General features: G+C 42.9%; 1 protein-coding gene across 1 annotated transcript in view; it reads right to left on the reverse strand.

The window, feature by feature from the left end:
* ETFA (electron transfer flavoprotein subunit alpha) overlaps positions 1–17,192 on the reverse strand; it is a 29,438-nt gene extending 12,246 nt beyond the window's left edge. Inside the window, exons 1-9 of the mRNA XM_084214124.1 lie at positions 17,102–17,192; positions 11,289–11,438; positions 9,486–9,567; positions 9,296–9,378; positions 7,727–7,826; positions 6,416–6,526; positions 4,784–4,885; positions 3,910–3,978; positions 2,862–2,944 (exon numbers count right to left, since the gene is read on the reverse strand). Of these exons, the coding sequence (XP_084070250.1) occupies positions 2,862–2,944; positions 3,910–3,978; positions 4,784–4,885; positions 6,416–6,526; positions 7,727–7,826; positions 9,296–9,378; positions 9,486–9,567; positions 11,289–11,438; positions 17,102–17,140 (819 nt within the window). The 5' untranslated portion in view covers positions 17,141–17,192. The remainder of the gene's footprint in view (positions 1–2,861; positions 2,945–3,909; positions 3,979–4,783; positions 4,886–6,415; positions 6,527–7,726; positions 7,827–9,295; positions 9,379–9,485; positions 9,568–11,288; positions 11,439–17,101) is intronic.
* Between the last annotated feature and the right edge of the window lie 8,262 nt (positions 17,193–25,454).

Raw genomic sequence — 25,454 nt, forward strand, 5'->3', positions numbered from 1 at the left:
AGCCAGTTGTGTTATGATGAGCACAAACAGCCCCCAGCAGGCACAGAAGCAGCAGCAGGGGCACCTCCCCTCTTCCTGAGCCTGGAAGTAACCCCTGTCCCTCTGCAGTCTCAAACTGACCCAGTTCCAGAGTGCTGGCAAACAATGCATCCCCCCCTCCACTGAGACCGGGCAGCCTATTAATAGAAGTGGAAGAGCACACCCTGAGATGCTTTCCCAGCAGAAGCCAACAGCTGCACAGAGCACAGGCGTGCCTCAGACTCCACAGCTTCTCGGACCTGAGACTGATCCCCTGCTAAAAACCCACACAGCCAGAGGGCACACACCATGTCAGCTCAGAACTGAACTCAAAACTCAGGGCTCAGCTACTCCACCTGCCCAGGGTCCAAAGCTGCTCTGCAATTCCCCAGACAGAACAGCACAAGCTCTCCCTGAACTGATACCGAGCCCAGCTCACACAGGGAGAAAGCATCTTCTGAGAACTGCTAAAATAGCCAGTGTCATCTTGACCTGACCAAAAGAGCTCAGTTCTTCAAGTCAACTCTATTTTCCACTGCAGAGAATCATTTTCTAGCTGAAGTACCAAAAACACAGTGAAGTAGAATTAGGAATGTTAAATTAAGAATTTGCAGCTTTCAACTGCTTCATATTTAAGATGCCTACCCAGAAAAACTAAAACCTCTAGTCAGCAACTCTGTGGGCTTAATATCAGTTCAACTTGCACTTCCATTACAATTAACATTCCATATTTTCTACATTTCTAAGGCACTGAATGCTATCCTTGCATGCATTTTGAGATCCACAATAAAGATCTGAAATTTGAAAGAAGAAGCATATAATTCCCAGTACTCAGCACAACTCACTATTTAATAAATACTTGTTAAGAAGTGAGATGAGAGAAAAATGCATCAGCCTGCAGACAAATAGAGCACCATGCAATTGTGCCAGTTCAGACCATTTATGACACCAGAGTTTAACATTCATTCATGACTCCTGACTAAAGGCTATTTAACAGTCCTCTAGGAGAGGACAATGACAACACTGATGTGATCCTATGATGTGGCTTTATGTTCTTACTACTCTCACATGTTGCTATGGGCCATCTGTGGCAAAATACAGCTTTGTATCATCATCAAAAACCAGCCTTTTTTGTTTCAACATAATTGTTTAAATGCCCTTGACTCTGGAAAGAATGTTCATTGTTGAGCCTTAATACACAAACCAGAGCTGAGCTGTCTTCAAATTAATATTCTCCACCTCATTAATGGATATTTAGGTAGAGAAGAACTAAGGATGGTTAGTCCCATCTCATGCCCTTTCAAAATACACGCTTAAAAGACACTTAGCTTATACCCTGGTAAGCAGAAAGAGTTGGGGTTGCATTTATAATCCACAGAACCTCCCAATTTCCTTACACAGCAGAGGTTAACATCACTGCTATCAAGATTTTGAATGACCTTAGTCTTACCAACAGGTCTACTTCTCAGAAGGAGTGTTTTGTAGCAGTTGGTTATCATACAGATTTACAGGTTTAAACACTAGCATGTCTGGAAACAGCTCAACTCAGGCCCACAGGGCTATCACCAGATGGCCTATGATGAGGACTTCAAAAAAAGTAGCAAACATCCCTATCCACAACTTAAGACAGAAGAAATCAAAAGCATGGAGCATTTGTTCAAGAAAATCCAGCAGACAGAGTTGACAACAGAATCACAATTTCCTGTCTTTGACATCCAAGTATTACTCTATGGATTTATTACTAGAAAAATAATGGTCATAGTTTGAATTTCTTAGATTTGCAGCAATGGCAAAGGCAAAACATTTCAGGATCCTATCAAGGCTTTGAACATACACAGCTTTTTAGTATTATTTAAATTGTTGTGATTTGGTAAATGTAGCAATTGAAATACAATGAGTTTTTCTATTAAGTTTCAGCTCACTCTTCCCTTCTGGTCTCATAAAGCCACTAACAAGTAAAAAGCTGCTCCTTGGTACTTTTGTGCCATTCACAAAGAGCTGCTTACTGAGAGGCAAAACCTTTACTCCAGTCAAGGAGCTCAGGGTACCCCTGACAGACCATCCCATCTCATGTGAGCTACATTTGTACCTTCCTATTCACAAACACTCAAATGTGCCTCATCTGGCTGCAGCTTTCCTTGCATGTCCTCGGGTCATAAAGAACAGTGAAGGAAGTCTCAGACTTCTGCAGGACAGAAAGGCCCACACAGACACAAAAAGACACAGAAATCAGTTCCCTGTGATACAGGGATGCAGAAATAGCAGAAAAATACGTGCAGCACGTTATTGCCCAATACTGAGCCATTCAGAGTATGTCCTTCTTGGTATTCCACTCTACAGCAGCCAAGCTGCAGATTATTCCTCTCTTAAATTTCTTGCACTTTCATTTCTTACAAAAATCTTGCTTTGACTGTACTGCAATAATTCAGTGACAGTTATTAAAAGCTTTTAACAATCATTACCTGAAAAAACCCAGAACACACAATTGCAAGAGATGAAGCCACGGATTGATGTAACTTTATGTCAGTATGACATCTCTTAGCATATCAATGCCAGCTGCTAGGAAGCTAAGAAAGGTTCAGGCAGCTATGAGAGAAGGCAGCATGCAAACCCTGACAAAGCAGTGTCAGAACACATCCCAGTCACCCAAAGCAGAGGTTTCCATCCCAGCTCGCTTCTGTCATTTTGTAAACAAAAATCCATCAAGTGACAGTATCACAGTGAGCACACTGATGCTCCTGCTAGGCCTGGAATTAAGACTCAGCTCATCTCTAAGTGCTTGCTCTGAAGGAAAATGCATGCTAGAAACCATCCCAGCTCTCTGAGGATATTTCCATACTTACTGGTGCTACTATTTTGCCCGTCTGTCCGACCTGCAAGTCATTAGGAACAAAGCCAGCATCAACAGCTGCACGGGAAGCTCCAACTGGTTGAAAGAAAATATTTTCAATGTTTTCTTTTAAAATACTTGTGAGCCAAATTTCTATCACCATAAAAGCCCATGTATTTTACTGAAGAGTCCCACACTCTAAGGGCACATATTTAAAAACTTCCCTCTTAAAAGCTCTTATGGTAATCCCTCTCTATACCACCAGCTAAAAACTTCCAAATACTAAGTGCTAATGCACTTCATAAGCAACAGGAAATCCCTACTCCCAGGACCAAAGGGCCATATATTTAAACCAAGGATTTCAATCTGGCATATTTCCATGATTTTTTTCTTGTTGCTTTGTCAAAAGAAGATTTTCCCATAAATGCCTTCCCAAAATGTTCCTTCAAGTCTGAATGTAACATATGTGCTACCCAGTATTGCTGTGAATATCAAAAGTCAGGCATGGTAAAGAAAAATATCACAGTAAACTCAAAAATGTCATATGGACATTTAGTTAGCAAAAACACCACTTTAAAAGCTAAGCCAAGTGAGTGCTAAAATTAATGGAATTAAAACATTGAGCAAACAGTTTTTCCTTCTTTCCCAACTTTTATAGAAAGTACTTCACTGAGACATTGTATGTAGTTGATTTTCTCCTGTTAATACAAAAGCACAGCAAAAGGGCAGAGCCACTCAAACTACAACAATGTGAGTGGGATTCTGTATAGAAGCACTAGAAAGGAAGTATGCAGAAAGTATCAGCTCTTCAAAATGAGCTGGGACTACTTCACTTTTTGTTTGCAAGCTTCTTTTCTGGAGATGTGAGAAGCACAGGGAATATTACAGGTTAGTATTTTGCTTCATAAACAAGCATTTAAGTATATTTGACAAAACTTTATCTATTACTAAACCAAGAGCATTTTAACCATTTGATAAAGACTTAAGATGAATTCTGGTTTTAATGTGACCTGTTTCAATATAATAAACAGGGTAAAAAAAAAGGAGGAAAACAAGTTTACCTGCAGCATTCAACTGATCCGCAAGTTCATACAACAACTTAAAATTTTCACCACTCTTCAAGCCCCTCCCTTAAAAGTTAAGAACAAAAGAAGATCAAGAAAGAAGAATATGTTTTTTTAAGTTTTTTTTTTTTTGCCTATGTAAACTTTCTGTATGAGTATTAGCATTTGCAAAGACTCAAAGATATGGTTGCACGGAGTATTTCTGGATACATTAATAACCAGTATTTAATATTTGGAGATTTAGCTTTTGTTTTTGCCATTAATATTTCATATGTATAAACCAACACCACTCTGTCTTGTTTACTTCCTGTACACAGTACCATCAAGGTCATTCTCCAAAACCAGGGAAACAATTTTTTAAACTAATTTGTGCTCCCTCTGCTGGCTTCAGGAACAAAACACTGTAGAGGGATTAGTAAGAAATCATTTTAGCTGTAGGCATACAGTAAAAATCACAGTCCATCACTTGATACCTAAGGAGCAGAATGCAATCAATACAGGTTTTTAAATCATTAATATAATAATGTTCAGACTGACTGAAATGATCAGCAGTAATTTTGATACATGATAAATTTTGATACATTAAAAAAATGATAAATTTCCATCTAAAAAACAATTCATATTGCTAAAATTTTAAAGAGGCTCATCAAATATGAACATGTTCTTACAAAGCCTCCCAGCATATGCTAAATTCATGTGTTATCTCTTTACAAAATATACATGTTGGGTGCTTCCCCAGTAGCCCCATGGAATATTTGAGAATTACATCATAATTTCTTCTTTTTTCTAATGCATCCCATTAAAGCCACGATTTACCAAGAGGTCCCATGACTGCAATGCAGCAGCAGTCAGTTTCTCTGTGATCACTCACCCCCTGACACAACCACCTTGGCACTGGTGAGCTCCGGCCGGTCGCTCTTCGTCAGCTTCTGCTCGATCCACTCCGACATCCCCACGGGCGCCGGGGGCGTCACTGCATCCACCCCATGAGCAAAGCCCACCAGGAAAAGGAGAAAGAATGTGTTTGCAAGCTGAAACCTGAGCTCAAGCTTGGGTTTTCAAGCTGAAACCTGAGCTCAAGCTCAATTCAGAGTTCATTCTAGAACCGATTCTCTCGCAAGCTTTCGCTGAGTCTCAGCAGTTGCTGCTGGCACTGAGGAACGAGCCTCGCTCAACAGCTGTGTCCAGGAACCTACAGTGCACACTGCACCCCAAGGAACTCTGCTGTGTTCAGGGAACACTGCACCCCAAGGAATCCTGCTGTGTTCAGGGAACCTGCAGTACACACTGCACCCCAAGGAATCCTGCTGTGTTCAGGGATCCTACAGTGCACACTGCACCCCAAGGAATTCTGCTGTGTTCAGGGATCCTGCAGTACACACTGCACCCCAAGGAATCCTGCTGTGTTCAGGGATCCTGCAGTACACACTGCACCCCAAGGAATTCTGCTGTGTTCAGGGATCCTGCAGTACACACTGCACCCCAAGGAATTCTGCTGTGTTCAGGAACCTGCAGTGCACACTGCACCCCAAGGAATCCTGCTGTGTTCAGGAACCTACAGTGCACACTGCACCCCAAGGAATCCTGCTGTGTTCAGGGATCCTGCAGTACACTCTGCAGCCCAAGGAATTCTGCTCTGCAGGTGCCACACACCAATACCAGCCCAGCAGAACAAGTGTGAGCCTCACTATCCCAGGCAGAGAGGTCAATCAGGCAGCACACCAACAGTGCAACACGCTCATTCAGAATGTTTGACTTCTGCCATCCACAGACATTAGGAAATACAGGACGGTTCAGAGGCAGGAATAAGCCACAAAACAAAAAGGCCCCCAGTGAAAAACAGCAGAGGTCACCAAAATGGAACAGGTTACCCAGAGTAGCTGTGAAGTCTCCACCTGTGGACATTCTCAAAGCCTCACTAGACACAATCCTGGGAAACCTGCTCCATGGGGCTGGACCAGATGATCTCCAGAGATCCCTTCCAACCTCAACTACTTTGTCATTCTGTGACTGGATTTCTCAATTATCCGAGCTACACTGGCTTCATTAAATTGTAAACTGAACTGATATAGTTAAAACTGATCTAAAACTCTGTATTCTCAAATCAATTTAAACTAATTTAGCTTGATGATGTAATGACCTATCTCAGTTGCAATATGATTAAACCAAAACTTCTATTTTTGCTCAGTCTTGTTTTGAAAACCCATCTGGTTATTCAAACAGCTATAACTTGTCCTTCCTTAAAGTTTCAAGACTGCAGTGGAAGAAGTTTAGGCAGCGAGTGGAACAAGCACAGATTTCAGCACAGATCATCTCCTTTTCTGGTCAAAGAAAAGGATATAAATGTGCCCATAATCTCTATCTTCTCTTATCAGAAATCACTAAAAAGTGCAAGCACCTGACAATCAGTTTGCCTTGACAAATACTCCTACAAAACATCATCAGGCAGTGAGCAAAAGAAACTCATTAAACAAAACAACAGCACCCCAGAACAAATACTCACACTTTTCTATACTGGCACTGCCACCACTCGCTGCTGCAGCCTCAAATGAAGTTCCCCGTACAGTAAACACTTTGATTGCTTCATCACACTGCACAGTGCAAATAATATTTCCTAAAAAAAGGGACATGAAAAATTTAAAGATTATGAGACATATCGTGCTTTAAAAAAAAAAAACAAAATTAATATCAAAACCACATTAGCAGCTGTACTAGAATATGCAACATCCACCAAGGTACTTCCCAAAAATGCAGTTTTAGATGACTAAAACTTAGCACTTATTAAATAGAGATTACAAATACTTTCATTTATGTCCTAGCCCCATGTTTCTAAAGTATGAATACAAATCCTCTATTTTTAAAGGATACAAAGCATTCAAATCATCTCTTATGAATGAGATTTTAAATTTCAGAAGGGATGAAAAAAACAACTTTGAAAGTGCCATTCTTACACATAAAGAATGTCTATAATTCAAAGTAGCTCTTTTAGCCTGTCGCATGAATTCATCAGAACTGAAGACAATGAGGCCTCCCCCAAGTATCTGTGGGACTGTGCTTCTCTCTATAATATAATACAATACTTCACACTGGAGGCTGCAGGGAATGCTAAAAGAAAAAATGCTGCGACATTCATAAACATTCAACTATTCACAAACAAAGTCATCTTGAAACTGTGAGTTACTGGGAAGTAACTTAAAGTGCAGCACTAAACCCCATCCCAGGACCATAACTCAACATGTAATACCCTGCTGGTACAATCTTTACAGTAAATTTAAGAAACACAAGCTAATGAGCTACTATCTAAAATAACACACAGTGTCAGCCAAGCATTAGAGAAACAAGACTGAAAAAATAATTACAAATTAAGGTAATTAAATATTAGAAATGATTCATTCAATGTCTTCATAATTAGAAAAAATAACCCTGTGGTATCTTAAATCAGAGCTAATGCCAGTCCTATTAAATAAAGCTGGACAATTAACCTGATGTCTTATGCTTTCCAGAACCTGATCAGAAGGGCATTAACAAACACAGTACATGGAAAGGATGGGACCAAATTCTGTTCCTCAAGGTGACAGACATGGGTCTGACATGCTTCTGCCAAAGCCCTTGGAATTCTTGGAATTACTCCTTTCCCACACAGGAAGCATCATGTCCATCCCCAGGCTTCATTTTTTATGAATCACAGCAATTGAGATTGTAAAGGGAAAATTCCTATCCCTTTCCAGGGTTTTAACATTAGGATCATGTAGAAAAATGAGCACTACTGGATTCTTCACTGGACAAATACCACACAGCTTTTGTGATTACCCACCTGCATAGATAGTTCTCACAAAAGTATCTGGGGACTTAATTTCAATAATGTCAGAAACAGGGGCAACATCAAGCTTGCCAGCCACTCTGGGAATAAGATTCTAGAAATTAGAGATGAAAAGTTAGCAAAGTAAGCTAACTAAAATGTACATGGTCAGTAAAAGAACACTGCTGACCCAATTTCACATAATGCTGTCTCTGAGACATATAGAACTGAGATTTTTGAAGGGCTACTCATGTAGCTTTAGCAGCCAAATAAAACCCCATTACTGTAATAACATTAGACATTTTATGAGACTTACTGTAAGTAAACCCGTAATTCAATATCTTAAATTAGGAGACTTATTTGCTTCAAATATTCTAAAACTGAATATAGATGCCACTTACTCAGAAAATTGACAGTTATGGATTGTTGAGATCTTGGCACTTCAAGGGAAAAAAAAATTGTGCTTTTGGAAGTTAGATGGCAGAAATTATAGGAAAAAAAAACCCTGCACTCTTCCCTCCAAAGCAAAAAAAAAAAAAATTATTTTAATATTTAAAATAGATATTCTCTTGCTCCAAAATTTACTCTAGAAAATTACTTAGCACCTTTAGGAGTGGGAAGAAGGATAAAAAGAACAGCAGAAATTATGAAAAAATCAATGATAAGATGATTATTTGCTTTTTGTCTGCCTCCTAATCTGGTACAAGAAAAAAAGTCCCAGGTCTGAAATCTTCACTCACATGAAACACTCAAAAATGGCAGTGTAAGCTTTAAAGCAAAAGCCATTAACTCCTACTATGACACTGCAATAAAAAAGAAGGAAAAAAAATTTTTAAAAATTTAAAACCTAAGGCTTAATTTCTGTTAGCAAAAACACAAGCATATGGAGTGCTATTGATTGAAGTGAAAGCAGGCAGATGGAGGCCAATGCCATTACTCGTCCTACAGCGACAAGATTTCTGAAGGATCCTTTTCTCTAATTTACTGCACCACAGTGCTGCCCAGATTCTCAGTACTGAGGCTCTCCATGTACTTATAAACACATTCCCAAAAAAAAAATTTTATGAAAAATTGTATTTTCATTAAAAACCATCCTGGCTGGAACTTAGCTCTGTGCTATTTATATATGTTTACAGACATTTCAACATACATGGCTTATATCACACAGATGCAAATCCCACTCCAAAAAAAAGTTTGCTTCCAATAAGTTTGCACACTCTCTTTTCAACATGCAAATAACAGATTTTTCATCCCAATTTGCTGTGCTTTTCTTTACAATTTTCATGCTTTCAGATCACTTAACCTGGTTTGCCTTACTGCACATTTTGCCTTGTGTCCATAGGATTGGCTGGTTACCACCGAATATTTCTTCTACACTGTTTTATTCACATCAGCTCATAAAAGAACTCAAACATAAATCATGAAATCTAACTAACGACCTCTTAGGCAAACTACTGTAAAATAGTTTGCAAATGCAGAACTGTCCATGGCTGATCTCTCTCAGGCCTTTGATTCACACTCTTACATACAGCAGTGTGTTTCTCTTTTCTACAAGAACTCTTTGATGCTCTTTGATCTACTCACCTTCCCAAAGGCAGATGCTCCGGCACAAATGTGGGTGTAATTGAATTTTTTATGAGTTTCCACAATCAAGGGAGTCAGCTCCTCTGAGAATAAAAATACATTGCTCAGAATTTACAACCATCTTATTTTCATTTACAAACACAAATACACAAATAAATTTCTTTTGTCAATAGGTAAGAACAACTCTCACCTGCTAGAAATCCCTTGTACGCATCATGCTGAGCCACGAGAACTTTTGCAACTCCCTGCACTTTGCTGAGTTCTGATGCTACCTGTGATTACAAGTGAATTATTATTAGTTTGTGTTTTAACAGGCACCACAAACATACAAGAAGGGAGTCCCCACTGCAAATAGCCCACAGCCTATAGATTCATAAAACCAGAACCGAAAGTCCATGAATTTCAAAATCAGAACAGACCTGAACAGGATAAAATGCTGGTCTTCTGATCCACAGCACGGCTCCTTACGGGATAATGAAAATGAGTTTGCGAATAAGAGAACTACGGAGCAAATCAAGCTCGGGAAAACTTGCCTCCTGCATGCAGGGCTCACAGCAACCCCAGCATTTCTTACAGCAGCCAACAACGGCCACACTTGAGGATTATTCCAATACAATCACCAAGAAACAAATCCTACTTTAAGTTCAGTCAGTATCCACCATACAAACAAATACAAATGTACAATGCTGTTATGATTTTTATCCAAATTCTAGAGCAACTCTTTGTTTGCATCTGATTTTTTGCCCACTGAAGCAACGTGTATTTTCAATTTATATTTATGCATTTTTTTCGTTTGAATTGGCACAAGTGAAGTTTAAATGATAAAAGGGTTACTACAGATCAGAGAGAACAGGACTGACAGCGAGGTCTGGAGACCACATGCATCGTCCAGAAACAGAGTAGTTTTACTGAGTTTGATGAGTATCAGTTTACCCTCAAAAATTAACAAAAGGAAATAAAGAAAAAATCCTTAGTAGCTGCTGCAGAATAGCTGTTTGAGTCACTGGCTCTTAAATAAAAATCTCTAAACCTTCATTTTTTACAAAATACTTTTTCCCACCATAACACACAGACTTTATATATTTAGCATTAAAACAAACAAAACATTCACAATCATTTTTCTCCTGTGCAAGTGCATAGAATAAGGAAAATTAAAGATACATATGGCAGGCAATTATGTCTTTTTTTCTTTTTAATTTTCTTGATTTAGATAAATATTTGCTTCATCTCTACCTCAAACACCTGAATAGCTACTGAGGTTTTTCTCCACCTATTTGAGAATAAGCTGCTCTAAGTACACCTTTTACATGTTGCTTTCAAAACAACAGTGCATAAACAGTATGTAAATATTAGGAATAGTTTTTTGTACTTCTGCTGTTCACACAGTACCAAGTCATGCTGGAATAGAAGTGCCACTAATGTACTAACTATATCATCTCTAGAATTAGCAAAATTACACTAAAAATGCACAGCTAATGTACAAGGAACTTTTTACATACATGAGCTGGGTGATAAAGTCAAGAAGCACTAATTTCAGAATTTCAGGTTGCAAACACTCTCTACACAACCAGTGATTGGTTAGTACCAGCAACTTGCTCAAAAGCCCAATTTATCGCTGTTCTTTCACTTCTGCTGGTTTCCATTTAAACAGGCAAAAGCTTCTTTCCAAATTCTTAGCACTGCAATATTTGTCATTTAAACTTTACAGAGATATATCTCGTTTTAAAAGTTAATTGTCCTTCAGTCCCATAAAAATCTGCTTGCTCAAGCATGTAACAACCATTATTGATACCGTCCCCTGTGAAATGCAATCTATACCCGTATTTTCTCTTTAGAAGAGAAGCAGTTCCAAGTGCAGGACTTTTCTGGCAGATTAGCAACTCCTGGCACAGTTTCTCCTGACTACAGATTATTTTTCAGGCTGCCCGAGACGCTGCCAAGCGTTGTTTCACTGCGTTCTTTATTTCATTGGTATGAAAAGAGCATTTCCTACCTTGTCACAGCTGGTGCCAGCCACCAGGCAGGAGACCTCCCCTCCCAGGCGCTTTGCCGCAGTGATGGTGTTGAGGGTGATGCCTGCGAGGGATTCGTTGTTGTGCTCTGCCACCACCAAGGTGCTCTGGGACCTCCGCAGCACCGACGCCTGCAAAGCAGGGGACACGCTCAGTGGGAAACTTGGCACTGAAATAAAAACCTGCTCCTCTGGGCATGCAAGGCTTTACAGAAATTCATCACTTAGATGAGATGTAAAACACTGCTAGGCTCGTTCTAGATAATTTTTATTAAGTAAAGACAAACCTGCTTGACTTCAGCTTGTCTGTAACATGCTGTGCTTAAACTGAAACTCCACAGGAAAATACTGAACAAAATTAAGAGAAACATTCTAACACATTACATTCAAGCTCAGTTGATCAACTTAACCAAGTGCCTTAAAGACTGAGGATTAGACAAGGAAATCAACAGTTGCAAATGAATATTTACTTGGTTTTCTAGGGTGGTTCTCTGGCAGTGTTTTATTATAAGTTTTAAACAAAATCTAGCTACAGAATCCACCTTTATATTTAGAAGCAAAATTTTATGCAGTGGATGAATGAAAATTAAGCTGCAGTGGCTGACAGCCTGAAAACACACTAGGAGAAATCTTTGCAGGCATAAGGTTCACTTTTCCCTCTTTTCCTTCAAAACATTTGAGCACTTAGTCTACCACCACAATTTAATGTCCTTCAATAACAACTTTGACAAATTCACCCTGCATAAACAAACTTGAGCTTCTAAAGCAAAAATGAAAGAAACAAAAAACAAAAAAAGGCACAAAACTGCCATAAAACCAAACCAAAATATTCTAAATTCTGGGACCTTCCTCTCTAATATTTAGGTGTATGTGTGAAAAGCACTATTCCTCCAAGACTAATATTAGGATAGGGAAAACATTTTGGATGGGAACAGGAATATTGTCCCTCAAGTGTTTGTTTACCCTACATAAAGCGCAGCTGAAGACTGGAGCGATGATCAGTGTAGGATGGAACACATGGAAAACCAAGTAAATTCATTACAATAACCAAGGAACAAATACTAACACAACCCTGAAGACGCACAGCCAAACACTACTTTTTAAAATTTACATTCCAAGCCCATCTCCCCTCATGCCAAACACACGCTTGCCTACAACTTCAAATAAAAAAAGCTTCAGAAAATAGCAGAGGCTAAAATTTGTACCTGGACTTCAACCCCACAAAGCCTACCAACATACTGAATTTCAAACATGGAAAGCAAATCCCAAGGACTTCCCTGAAGCAAATCACAGTGCACAAATAAAAAAATACAAAGATAAGTTTTTGCAGAATCTGGATCATAATTTGTCCTTTTGATTAAAAGAATAAGGATTCTTCTAGAAGTGCTCTGCATTTGATCTCTTATGCTTAAGGTTAAGCATAATGCTTATGCTTGCTGTCACTAAATACTCTAAGCTCCTTTGAAACCAACTGCCAGTAACAAAATATTTACTGCCACTATAGATCAGATGCCGTATTTTTGATTATGTTTCACACATCATCTACAATAAAAGTTATGAAATTTTAGTCACCATTTGAAGAATAAATCCATGCCTTTGTGGCAAAAAGCCCACTCTCCAATGATTTACAGTTGCGTCGTGGGGTAAAATGGACCATACTCCTGGAAAATCCTCAAGTTTTCAAATTTCCAAGGGAGACACATGCATTTTAAACACACACTTATTTCTGCCTATATTATCATTTTTTCCCTAAATAAGCACTGCACCAGCACCATCATTCTGTCAAACCATTCTAGAATAAACTGAGAAATAATTGGTTTTTAACCAAAAATAACACAAGCAATAGAAGTTGCTCAAGCAGACTGGCTATTACAGCATTAATCAGGTATTATTTCTAAATCAATAATCCCACATTTTATATTTGTAGGAATATACACAATATGCACACCAGAAGGTCACTTCATGGGTGACATTTCTGGACATAAAGACAAGACCAGATTCAAAATAAATTTAAAGTCATATTATATATTATGGGTAAAAATCTACATGACAAACGAGATTTCTATGTGAGTCTGAATTTTATATACTAGGACACATGAAATAATTTTCCCTATAAACAAAACCAAACCAAAGTGACTTTTTTTTGTTATAATAAAGAATCTGCAGTAAAACCAGACGGTAATTCATCCAGTCATGTGGTCCTGAAAACAAAGCAGCAGCAATGAGTCAATGATAGGACAAGTGGTTATTTTGATGAAGTTACTGTCCAGCTGCACGTGTGGGAGAACAGCCCATCACTTCACTGACATCACTGCTGCTCCTGGGCAGGATGCCTACTCAGGAAAGCAAAATAAAATAGGAAGGTAGAGAATAAACCTAACCAGCTGGCAGCAAGGAAAGAAAGCACAAGAAATAAAACACACAGATCAATCAAACTGTTGAAAACAATGTCTTAAGAAGGAACAGCACTCAGTGCTTGTGCCACAGAAGGCTTCTGATGAAAACCAAGCTCTGGAAAATGAGGCCACCCACCTCCAGATAAACAGCCCACCAACTCGGGCACCTGCAGCACGGCAGCAGGTAATGACATCCCAGCAACAGGGAGGCACAACTGGGAAGTTTTTTTCCTCAGGTTTAGGTACAAATCACAGCTACACACCTTATGTTTCCTCTACAACAGAAACATCTGCACTTCCTCTCTGGTGGAAACTCTGGACAGTGACTCAGTTTATACCACAACTAACATTTGTGAATGAAAACCACCCAGCATTTCCAACTTCCCTTCCCTCCCCAGTATTTACTGTACAGCAAACTTGGCCTCTGACTTCCAGATGTCTAAAAGTTGCTAAGATTAACTCAGATGTACAATACTGATCAATTAAGCCACTTGCAAAATAGCCACAGATTCCTGCCCTGATTGTCTCAAGTTTCCTCAAAGCACCGTTTTGCTCCCCACTGAGGAACACACTGATATTTCCCAACCAGAGCATGAAAAATGTAAGCACAATATCTGGATTTCTAGACTGCAGACAAAATACCAGATATTGGTCACTGCTACAGTTACACTGTCACAGTGTAACATCAGCAATCTGGGCACAGGTGAAGCCGAGAGCACACACATCCAGGCACCCACTGAATGTGCACAGGTGATCTGCCCTCCACACACCACTGCAAACTGAGCATCTCTTGGTCTTTCAGCACACACACAGGCCACCTGAACAGCACACATGCCCAGTGCTTCTGACATATAGATTTGCTGCTTGGATGCTAAAAAACAGCTGCATCAAGAGCTGGAAAACCCAGAGGGAAGCGTTGTAAATCCGTGCTTGGTGAGATTGGTGTGCAGCAGCCGTGGCCTCTGCTGGCAGCAGCGGTGGCTCACTGCCTGCAGCCTGCCCCAAGGACACTCATTAACAACACCGGCATTGGGAAAGCAGCTCCAACTAAAACATGTGGCAGGCACAGCAACACAAGATGAGTCAGCCAAAAAGTTGTTCCAAGAAATGCCAGAGATGAAGGTGAGGCAGCAGGTGAATTCTACATAGGCCCATGCTTCAAACATGCATCAATAAGAAACAGGGTGCTAGAGACTTCAGGTGGGAAAAGAAAGGTTGTCTCTCTTTAGAAGAGCTACTGGGAGTTACAGGAACAAAACCAAAACAGACATTCACAAGGCAGAGCACCAAACAACTGGACCTAAAAGGTACCTCTAGAGCTGATTTTCTTAGCTGTAAAAGCAAACTGGCCAGAACCTATAATTTTAAAACTGCTTATCAGGAATTCTGGATCTCATGGAGAGCCATTAACACAGGGCAAATTTCCCAAGAAAGAACGCCAGAAACTAGGAACTGGGGTACTACTAAAGATAAAGGCTACATTCCTAAACAACAAAGCAATGCCTAATTCTAGCAAGACACAGTCTTGTAGCTGTAAAACTTTAACTAAATAAATCTGGTAAACTCAGAGAGAGACAGGAACTCAAGCATATACTTCTAGAACCTCTCTAAAGACCTGGCTACAAAAGAGGTCTAAAAGACAGCTCTATAACTCCAGGAAACACTAAAGGCATCTGAATTAAAAAGGAGCTATAACTGCAGCAAAGAATAAAGATAAAAAAATAAAACCACTTTGCAAAAAGGATTTGGCAATCATAATGAAGATTTAATATTACAAAGAGATTGAAGCAGAAGAGAAAGATGAAATATACAATAAACTTTTCCAAATATACTCCTTGCAAACCCATAATAAAAATCAACAGAGCTATTTTGAAATACAACACTGTATTTCAACACAGGGAAGTCCCTAAATTGCTTATTCCCACCTCTGCACCAAGTTTTTGTGCACTTGCAGTCTCATTCCTCCTCAGTACTCCCATCTTTAAGTTGCACAAAAATTCAACTTTCCTTCCTGCTCATACTTCACAGGTTTCTCTCATCTTCTTTTTCTCTAGACTCCACTCACTCTTGAACTGCGTCAGCAGGGCTAAACTTTGCACTTTTGAAAAGTAAACAAAAACAAACTGTTTGTTTCACTTCTGTCACAGACTACACTGTTACACATACACTGAAGATGCAGCTATGTTTTACTGGCTTTATTTTATAAAGTTACTCGTTTAGATGTGCATGGCTGAAAACCAAGCAGCTGAACTCGCACGTCCAGGCCACAGAGCTGAATTGTGCAGTGAGCATGTGAGTAAAGTACTATTTACATAGCAGTGCCGTATGATTCAGAGATCATCAAGACCTTTGCTCTACAAAGCCTGCAGCCTAATGGCAACTGACACATGCTCATGATTACAACAGTAAAAATTCTCTGATTAATTCAACCATGTCTGACGTGGTCTACCTTTGTTCATCTTTTAAAAAATTTTCATCATCTGAAACCATTTAATATATGCATAACTACTATTTTAGAGCTGTACTGAACTGTAGTAGGTGTAAAAGCCTTGAAGAGCTCAAAAAGAGACTTGCAAGACTTAAAGTTGTTTGCAAGGGCTATTAATTCACATTCTAGGGGAGGGGATATCTCCTAGTGCACAATAAGAGACTGAACAGATATTCGGGGACATCTCATCAATCATCTACTCCAATTAACCTTGAGTTCACCTAGACCTTGGTAACACAGCCACGATGACACACCAAGCAGCAAACGGCCTTCAAAAGCCCAGCACTCCTCCCAGCTGAGCGACACGAAGGTCAAACCGGAGAAGCAACAGGTGCTTTGCATTAGCTTCATCCACAAGTTGTGAAAATTAAGGCAATCGCATTTCTGCATAGGTGTGACTGAGAAACGCTGGATTAACTGCAATACCGCAGAAAGCCTCTCCTTGAGCCTCTAAGATTCTTCTAGTAGTCTTAAAAGTTTACAGTAACAAACTTTAGAAGTCTTCTCCACCTGTTGCTCAGCATGCCCTGCTCAAGGCTGGATGCGAGCGAGCACTCCCAGAAGTTCAGGACTTTCCTGACACCTACGTTAGCTTTCCACACGGGACAGCAGTCCTGCCGGGACTGCAGGAAGGCCTTCTGGAACACCCTGCGTTCACTCGAAACTTTATTTTTAACAGACGGGTTGTGAGGGGAGCCCAGCCGAGAAGTCCGAGCTCGGCGGCGCGGGGCGCTCGCCTCTCAGAGACCCCCTCGACCACCGCTGCCGGGCGGGAGGAGCTCGGCCCGCGCCCCGCCCCGCGCCCCCTTGGCCCCACAGGGCAGGGCCCGCCCGGCCGGGGCGGCGGGAAGGCCCCGCTCGGGGCGCACCGCGCGGCCCGAGGCGCGGCCCGGGGCTCGCCCCGCACTCACCGCCCGCCGCAGCCGCTGCGCCGCCACCGCCCGCAACATGGTTCCGCCGGCCCGCACCGCGCCGCTCTCGCGAGAGCACGGCCGGCCCCGCCCCGCCGCCCCATTGGACCGAGCGCCGGGCCAATGCGCGGCGGCGGCGGCGCGGGCGGAAAGGAGCGGAGAGCGCGGAGCGGCCCGCGGGGCGCGCTGAGCCCCGCACGGCCCGGCCGCCTCTCCGAGCCGCCCGCACTGCCGATTGCGGTGCCCCGCACCACTGGCTATGTTCCCCAGCACCGCTCGCCGTCCCCCGCACAGCCGGCTGGCCCCTGCACCGCTCCCCCGGTACAGAGGGCTCTGTCCCCTGGCCCGGCTGGCTGTATCCGCCCGCCCCGCACGGTCCGGGCCGTACCGGCGGGGAAGGGCGGAGCTGCCGCTGCCGTAGGGGGCCCTTTCCGCTGCCGCGGAGCGCCTCGAGGGTAGCGGACCCCTTCCAGCCCGAACTGACCTGGTACCAGCGCCGGCCTCCTCCGGCCGCCTTTGCGCGGTTCCCCCGCGCCGCCTCCGCAAAGGGTTACAGCCTTGAAAGAGAAGAAAACGCCGGAGAGCAGAGTTATGCCTTCAAATGCCGGCGCTCCTTGCCAGATCCTATCCTGAGCCAATGAAATGCGCCTTGCGAGGAGAAAGGAGAAGACTGAATTTACGGCTGTGGAGCCAGCAGCAGCCTGGGAGACTGCGGCCCCCGCCTGTGGCTGCCCGTGCGCCGCCAGTTCCCCCCGGGCGCGCTCCCCGCGCCGTGGGCGCAGCAGAAGCAGGAGCGATAACGCAGGGACGGAGTGCGTGGCACGCTGGAAAGGCCAGATGTCACCGTGCTTCCCAAATGTCGCGCCCCACCAGCTGTCCAAAACACAGCTAAACTTCACAGACCGGTCAGGTACCACGAGCCCCGGATGGCATCCTCTCACCACGACAGATTTCTGGCTGCCTCACCCACACCCCTGTGCTTGGCCGCAAGCAACATTAGGCAATAGCTCATGAGCTCTGAATAATTTATAGATCTATTTTATTATTATTCTGATTTCCCAGAACCCTAGGCAAGACATCTTGTGCCTGTCCCTTACACGGCGCCAGGGTGCTCCAGGGACCAGACTGAAACTTGCTGGTTTTCCATATGTCTTTTTCTGTCCGTACTTTTTTCTGGGTGGTAAGAAGAGGGACTTAAAAATCAATGAAGCAAAATGTTTCAGGCCAAATTCACTGTGCTGTGTGCTATGGCTCTCTGAAAACCCGATGTCCTGGAGAAGCTGGCAGGAGCTGCCACACTGGAGCAACTGGTTCTGTCAGCCCAGGAGCCCCAAGCACACATGGATTTGGGATGCTCCAGGATGGAATTCCCATCCCAGAAATCACAAGATTAGTGAGCCACTAATGCAGTTTCTTCCTTCCCATCCTGAAGTGGTTTAGAGTGTAAAAAAACCCCAAGCATTCCTCCCCCTGCCCCCAGCAATTATGGCCATTGGATTGTTCCTCCAAGAATCAGCGGTGATCTTCAGCACGTCAGTGATTCGTTCTGCATTGCTGGGGCGCTGCATAAGAAGGCAAAAGGCAGACTGATCAAAAAGGCTCTTCGACTTTGCCACAGTCTTGGCACAGGATCACCTTTTAAATTTATTCTGCCATGTGATTTTCACATCAGATGCCAAAAAGGGCTGCTTTACAGCAAATGCTAACCAGGTCCAGCAACTCAAGCATCTAAATGGACAATTTACTTCGTCTCAAATGTCTCTAGAACAGAAGAAAAGCAGCTGTCCTGCACATTACAGCTCCCTGGCCCCAGAGCAGAACCTTAACTCCTCAGGCCCCAAAGGAGGGCTGTGAAGGGAAGAGCTAAAGGAGGTGGCAAACCTCCTTCAGGGCCTGCGCCTGATTATATGGGTTAAAGTAACTCCAGGGCTGCTCTGACTTCTGCCTGGTCTGGATCCACCCTTCAGTCCCCAAAAAAGGAAGAAAACAAAATGAGTGTTTGGAACTGCCTGTGCATCATCTGTGCAAATGACCAAGTGAAATAAACAAATTGTTTATATGAGGATGAGAGGGGAAATGGTTTTGCAGAAGCCACAGTACCCTGAGAGGGGTCTAAAAAGAGGATTAATATTTGCTGTGGCTCTTTATCACCAGCTTGAATGATGGTTATGGTGCAGTGTAACTCTTCAGAGATGTAGAGTTTATTTATAGAGTATAGAAATCCCCACCTGCACCCTAGGTAATCCAACAAATGCAACAGCAAAGGCAAAATAAGAACATCCTAGGCATCCTTAATTTGCCCATTATGTCTTTTTAATTGGGGTGTTTTACTCATTAAAAGCATGGCATGTAATTTCATAATCCAATTTTGGGCTCCAAAACTAAGCTTCCAACCTGCACATCTCATGCAGATGAAATCTTTACAACAAACATACACCTAAAACCCCCAAACCCCAAGAATAAACAAAGTGATCTCATTCAAGCTGGGGCTTTACTGCCTTGCACTAAAACAAAAGTGATCTACTATCAAAATTAACTAAATGCATCATAGCCAATAATAAATTGATCCATTCTCTGTGTGTCTGGCTTCACAGCACACACACTGTATTTTCATACAGAGTGACGTTGCTGCTCTTCAGGTCAGATTTTAAGGTGTAGTGTCACCAATTCAGAGACATGACAGGCTTTTTATTGTATTTTCTGTTTATAATTTTGATTCAAATCCTCAGCAACACTTCAGATGCACAAATCCTTATTGAAACTGGCTTGATGCGGATTACAGCCTGAAGCACAAAGGAAGTCTTTATCACTTATGGCCAGTGTTTTAGGAGCTTATAACTGTAATCAGGTAGGGATTATATCAGCATGATCCATACAAGCTGAACCATGGCAAAAACCTTTTTTCTATTTGACCTTCCCATGACAATAATAGAAATGGAAAACATGCAACAAACAGATGCCGCTGAAGTAGAATCGCTGTCCACTGCAGGCAGAAGTTACTACTTTTTATTTTGAAAGAAAAATTAGTCATTAATTAGTGGAAGCAGATCCTTGTATGGTGCATTGTTATCCAGGATTATTTCATTAGGATCTGCTGACCTAATTTCTGCATTGGAAAGAGAATTACATTTTTTCACACTATTGGGATTGGGGGAAAAGAAAAAATAATAACATAGATTATTCAACCTTTTAAAAATATGGTTGCAAACAAGGGGACGTACCTGTATTGGTATCTCTACAAAGCCAAATGAAACGAGGACCATTACAAGTATGTAATGATGTCTTCCCTAGAATCGGATTTTGGTTTTCTTAAAATACATAATTCCTAATTAAAACATATGGAATCCAGCTAATACAGCCTCATGACTAAGGGATTTAGTGAAGAGCAGGAATTTTTTTTATTACTGCTATGATGGTCCCCTCTGTCACAGGTCATCCTTAGCTTACTCCTCCTGCAATCACCCTGGAGATAGCTGACTCAGATAAATTAAAAGAGCTTCATTTGGGAGGCTTCCCCAGCACACGAAAGGATTCGCCTCCTAATCTGTCAAAATCCAATAACGTTAAAGCAACTGCAACCTGCTGACAGCTCAGCAGGGCCCCCAAACCAACGGACAGGACTAAAACCCACCTTGGAAGCAGCAGCAGGAGAGGTTTCTGCTGCTGAAATGTTTTGTGCCCAAGTGCTGTGAGCTCACAGGTTCCCAGTGGTTCAGGCATCCCAGGATGTTGCCAATCCCCCTGCAGTGACCCCTCGCCCCCTCACGAGCTGCACACAAGGAGGGACGTGTGTCCCCAGAGCCCTGCTCTCTGCCCCTCATCATCACTGGCACAAAGACTCATCTCCACGTGTCTGACATCGAAGGTCCTTTCTAACAGACCACCACAGGTGTGCTTAGTGCTCTGCTCAGATCACCTTCCAGCCACTCACCTGCATGGCTCAGAGCAGCAGCTGCTCTTTCATGAGGCCTTATGGAAGCCTTTGGAAGGGGACAATGCCACAAGCCCTGTTTACAAAGTGCAGCACAGAGGAAAGAGCTCCCCCAAAGCTACCCCATAGCAGGGGCAACCTTCTAAAACTGAGCCTACAAAACCACTGACAGGTATTTTCTCTTTTGGATAAACTACTCTCCCTTGCTAATAATTTCCATCTACCAGTCATGTAACCAGGGAGCCTGGGAGTAACATCAGGCTGCATATTCCTAAAGAACAAGATCACCCAAGGAGTTCAAGAAATCCTTTCTACCAAGCTCACAGGCAAGATGGGACCCTCATAACCTTCTGAAAGCAAAGGCTCAGGTTACCTTAGAAGGCAGCTTATCCTGCCCAGGAGTGATGGTGGTTTGTGGAGGACAAGGAAACAATGCTGGTGAGAAGAGCTCTGCTGCCCTCCCAGTGCAGACACCTGGATGGGGTTTTACGACCTGCCAGCCTCCTTCTGCATGCAGCTAACCTTGTTCTTAATGGCAGATATGTGTAAAATTCTCTGACAGGTTGTACCAGCAATATTTTTTAAAGGGATAGCTGAGCTTTTTTGCCCATTACACTGCTGGTAAGGAATCCAGATCCCACTCACACCAGCCTGAGCCATTCCTGCAGCAGCAGGGACAGTCACTCCAGGGGAAAAACTCTTTCCCTGCCTCTAAGGACTTTTCAAGGAAAGTTGATTTTTCCTTTTTTCTTTCTGTTTCAGCTCAGTCAATAGCACTTTTGTGTAAGCACAGCAGCTGCAGTAGGCCTTGTTTTCAGTGTTTTGGAACCTGCTTGATCTTTGATATTTTTATTTATGTTTTTATTGCAGAGCCCATTAGGGAGGAGAACCTTCTGGTGAGCTACCTGCCACTTATAGCACCTGGTGACAAAGGTTAAGGTACCTCCTTCTTGCTCTGTCACAATGTCTAAGATGAAGTCTACAAAGTCTGCAATTTACCCATTGCCTTTAATCCTGCAGATAACATAACAAGATCCAGTGTCTGGGGGTTGAACCTAAAGTATACACTTGGTGTGCATTCCAGTGAAAGTAGTTAACAGGCAGGATGTGAGAGCAAGGCGGCCTCTCCTGCACTGGCAGGTGACACCAAGACCAGATGCATCTCTGGAAGAGATGACTGAGGTCAACCATAAATTAACAGGCTCATTTTGAGGGAAAAAATAATAATTCTGTGTCCAATTGCATGGTGAAGGAGACCAGAGGAGTGGGCCAATAAGTCTTTTCTGCACTCATGAACTTTCTGAATCTTTCTTATCCGGAGGGGAAAAATGGCAAGGGCTCCCTTTGCCATGTTACCATGGCTGACTCTTAATCACTAGCAGGGCTGGCAGTAGCTGTTGTGCAACACCACTTTCCCCAGCGCTGGGCCCTGTTCCCCTGCAATGCTCCCAACCCCTGCTGGTCTCAGAAGAATTGAGCCCAAAGCTCCACATAGCAATTCAAATGCATCACCAGACATTAGGCCACCGGGTTAACCACTGTTTAATTTCGTCACATTTGTTTGTGAGTTATGTACGTGCCTTTCTTTTGTCAACATCTCCTTTTAGAAAGGATATTGATTTTGTTTTCAAAGGCTCTCGAAAATAAAATGAATGACTACATTCTAAGGAAGAGTCATTTTCTCAACAGCTGTAAATAATTTATTGTTCGCAACCCACCCAGATCAAAAGATACTTCATCAACTGATGTGGCAAAATCTGGTGCAAGCTGCATTTCTATTATCTCAGATCCAATTAACCATTTGGAGCAGACTAAAACATAACTAGATCAATCCAGAATCAGATTAATATCCAATCCATAATCACATTAATCACAATCTGTCCATAATTAGCCATCAGATAATCCCATTGGACAGGAGGTGACATGCAGTATCCCATTATCTCATTAATTATCTATTTTCAGTATCAGCCATTGTGCCCAAACACAAGGAAATGTTTTTTAAAGGAAAATGGATAGGGAATTCTCATTTTGCTACATCTTCCCCATCGAAACTCCCAGTATCTCAGTCTTGGAGTTTGACAACATTTCTTTGTTTTGCCATATTCTGCTAGGACCAAGGGAGGTTTTTTGAGACACATCATCTTTTTAATAAAATATGACTATCTTAGGAACATGGATAAATAAAACATTTGTTTCATGTGAACAAGTTTGTGAAAGAAAGAAAACTCTTCATCAAAGGTTTTAATGGTAACATGATAACAATAGCTTTGCAATGCTAAATCTTATTGCAGATGGTTCCTGTCCTTTTTTGTAATGTAAGTGAAATTGCGTTCCATCTGTTTTAATTTTATAATGGACTTAATCCATGGTTGGCTCTGAAAGAATCAGCATCTACTGACTTTGCAATCTGCCGCAAACAAAACAAAAGTTACCGTTTCCCCCTTCTAGAGGGAACTTGTACATCTCTTTGGGAGCAAACCCCAGAGCTGCTCTGTAGAGAGTGGGGAGCACCATCAGGCAGCCTCAGCCCGTGGCCAGCAGCCCCTGCCAGCTCTCACACCAAACCCGACCGGAGCTGCCGCAAAAGAGGAGGCTGGAATCTCTGGGCACTGGGCGGAGGGGAGCGAGGAGGAATCAGTGTGGCAGGGGACCTTGCACTTGGCTTTGACTAGACAATGCCTCCAGAGGTTCCAAGTTATCTGAACACGGTGGTCCAGAGGTGCTTCCTGGACTGAATTATTCCATGCTTTTATGATTCATGATGTTCTTTCCCTTACCCTCCATCAGATGAACCAACAATTAACCTGTTTGTAAAACATGCGCTATAAAGCTGGTTCAATGCCTCATGGCATTACCTGTAGTAATTTTAAAGCTTTTTGTATATTGCATAGAGGAGATGCAGGGTTTTCAACACTTCCCTGGCAAGTCATTTTTTTGGCTTTTCAACTAAACTACCTGTGCAGCACTGCTACCCTGTTCCTACCTGCCTTCTTGTGAAGTGAGTCCAGTCCAAGCACACCTGCCTGGTGTGAGCACATTGCTCTGTTCAGATACAGGTGCGACTGCAGCACAGCTTTGCATAGGTTTGGAAAAGTTTGGTTGACTCAGCTGTAACTTTACAAATTCCTAAACTAGTGGGAGGTTTGGGAGAGCAGACAGGATCCTGCCCTCGAGTGGGAAAAGGGTGATGCAACACAGAGCATCCCTGCCAAGCTGCTGTATTCTTAGACATGTCTCATTCTCCTATCACTCTGACATTTTTGCATTTTATTGTTAACACATGCAGATACTGACTCACCCAGGAATCTGAATTCTGGCTCAGGCTGAGGTCACCCTCCTGTACCCTCTTTTCTGCAGGTGTCCAGGCACGGACCTGTGGTGCCCCACAGTGCTGTAGAGGTTCCCATCACCATCCCTCGGGGTGACCCCACTTTGAAGAACCGATCAAACTTTTCCAATTGCCTTCATACCTCTCACCCCTCACCCAGCTCTGCCCCTGGGCAGCGAGCCACGCTAGCGGCAGGCAGCAGTCCGACCACAACCCCAGCAGGGTACACAGGCAGGGAAGACATGGGCTCACCGTGCCCTGAGGATGTCACTGCTGCGCCGCACCTCTGCACCTTCGCACACGCAGGGGCAGGCAGGGATACCAAAATCCCTTGGTGACATGCGTGCCTGCTGAAGCGGGTGCTTCAAATGCCATCCACCCTCCTTTCCCCCGCAGCTATGGTACAAATTTAAGAGCTTGCTTTCAACATTTGGGGCCCCCAAAGGGGTAGCAGGGGCGGTGACCAGGCTGGGAGAGCGGGTCAAGTAGCGAAGCACTTTATCCAAAGAGTCCTCTCCCCCTCCCCAGCTTCTGGGGTTTCATACCTGCACGGTGCCTGACTCGCGCAAGAGACAAGTGCTTCAGCTGGAAAACCCATCCCGCCTCCCTCCTCTGAGGAAAATGAGCGCAGCCTGCCCTTCCTGAGCCAACGTCTAAGGTCACCATGTCCTTCCCAAGCCATACAGGTTGGCAAATGCCTGTCAAATTCCAGGTATAAAATTAAAAAGGTGATTGCATGGAGGTGAAGGAAAGGACCAAAGCCCCAAGACAGCAGCAATCTCAATTCCAGCATGTTTAAGCTTTCCTGTTCCTTATGAAGAAGTCGTGTTGCTGTGCTGCAAAGTCTTTGGGAATTTAACACTGAGTCAAAGGCCACGGAAATGCTTTCCCTATTTCTCTGCTAATGCACGGGAAGCCCATGGTGACTGGGGGGAAAGAAGGAAGAAAAAAGAACAGAAGGAAGGAAAAAGCAACAGTAGAGGTTCAGCTGCGGGAACAGCATGGAACCAGGTGCATGAAAATGCGGTAAAGTACTATTTTTCTCCGCTGATTTTAACCCGTCACAGGGCTGCTGCCCGGGACGGCCGCCCCGA

Source organism: Fringilla coelebs, assembly GCF_963513975.1.
Source record: "Fringilla coelebs genome assembly, chromosome: 12".
Lineage (NCBI taxonomy): Eukaryota > Metazoa > Chordata > Aves > Passeriformes > Fringillidae > Fringilla > Fringilla coelebs.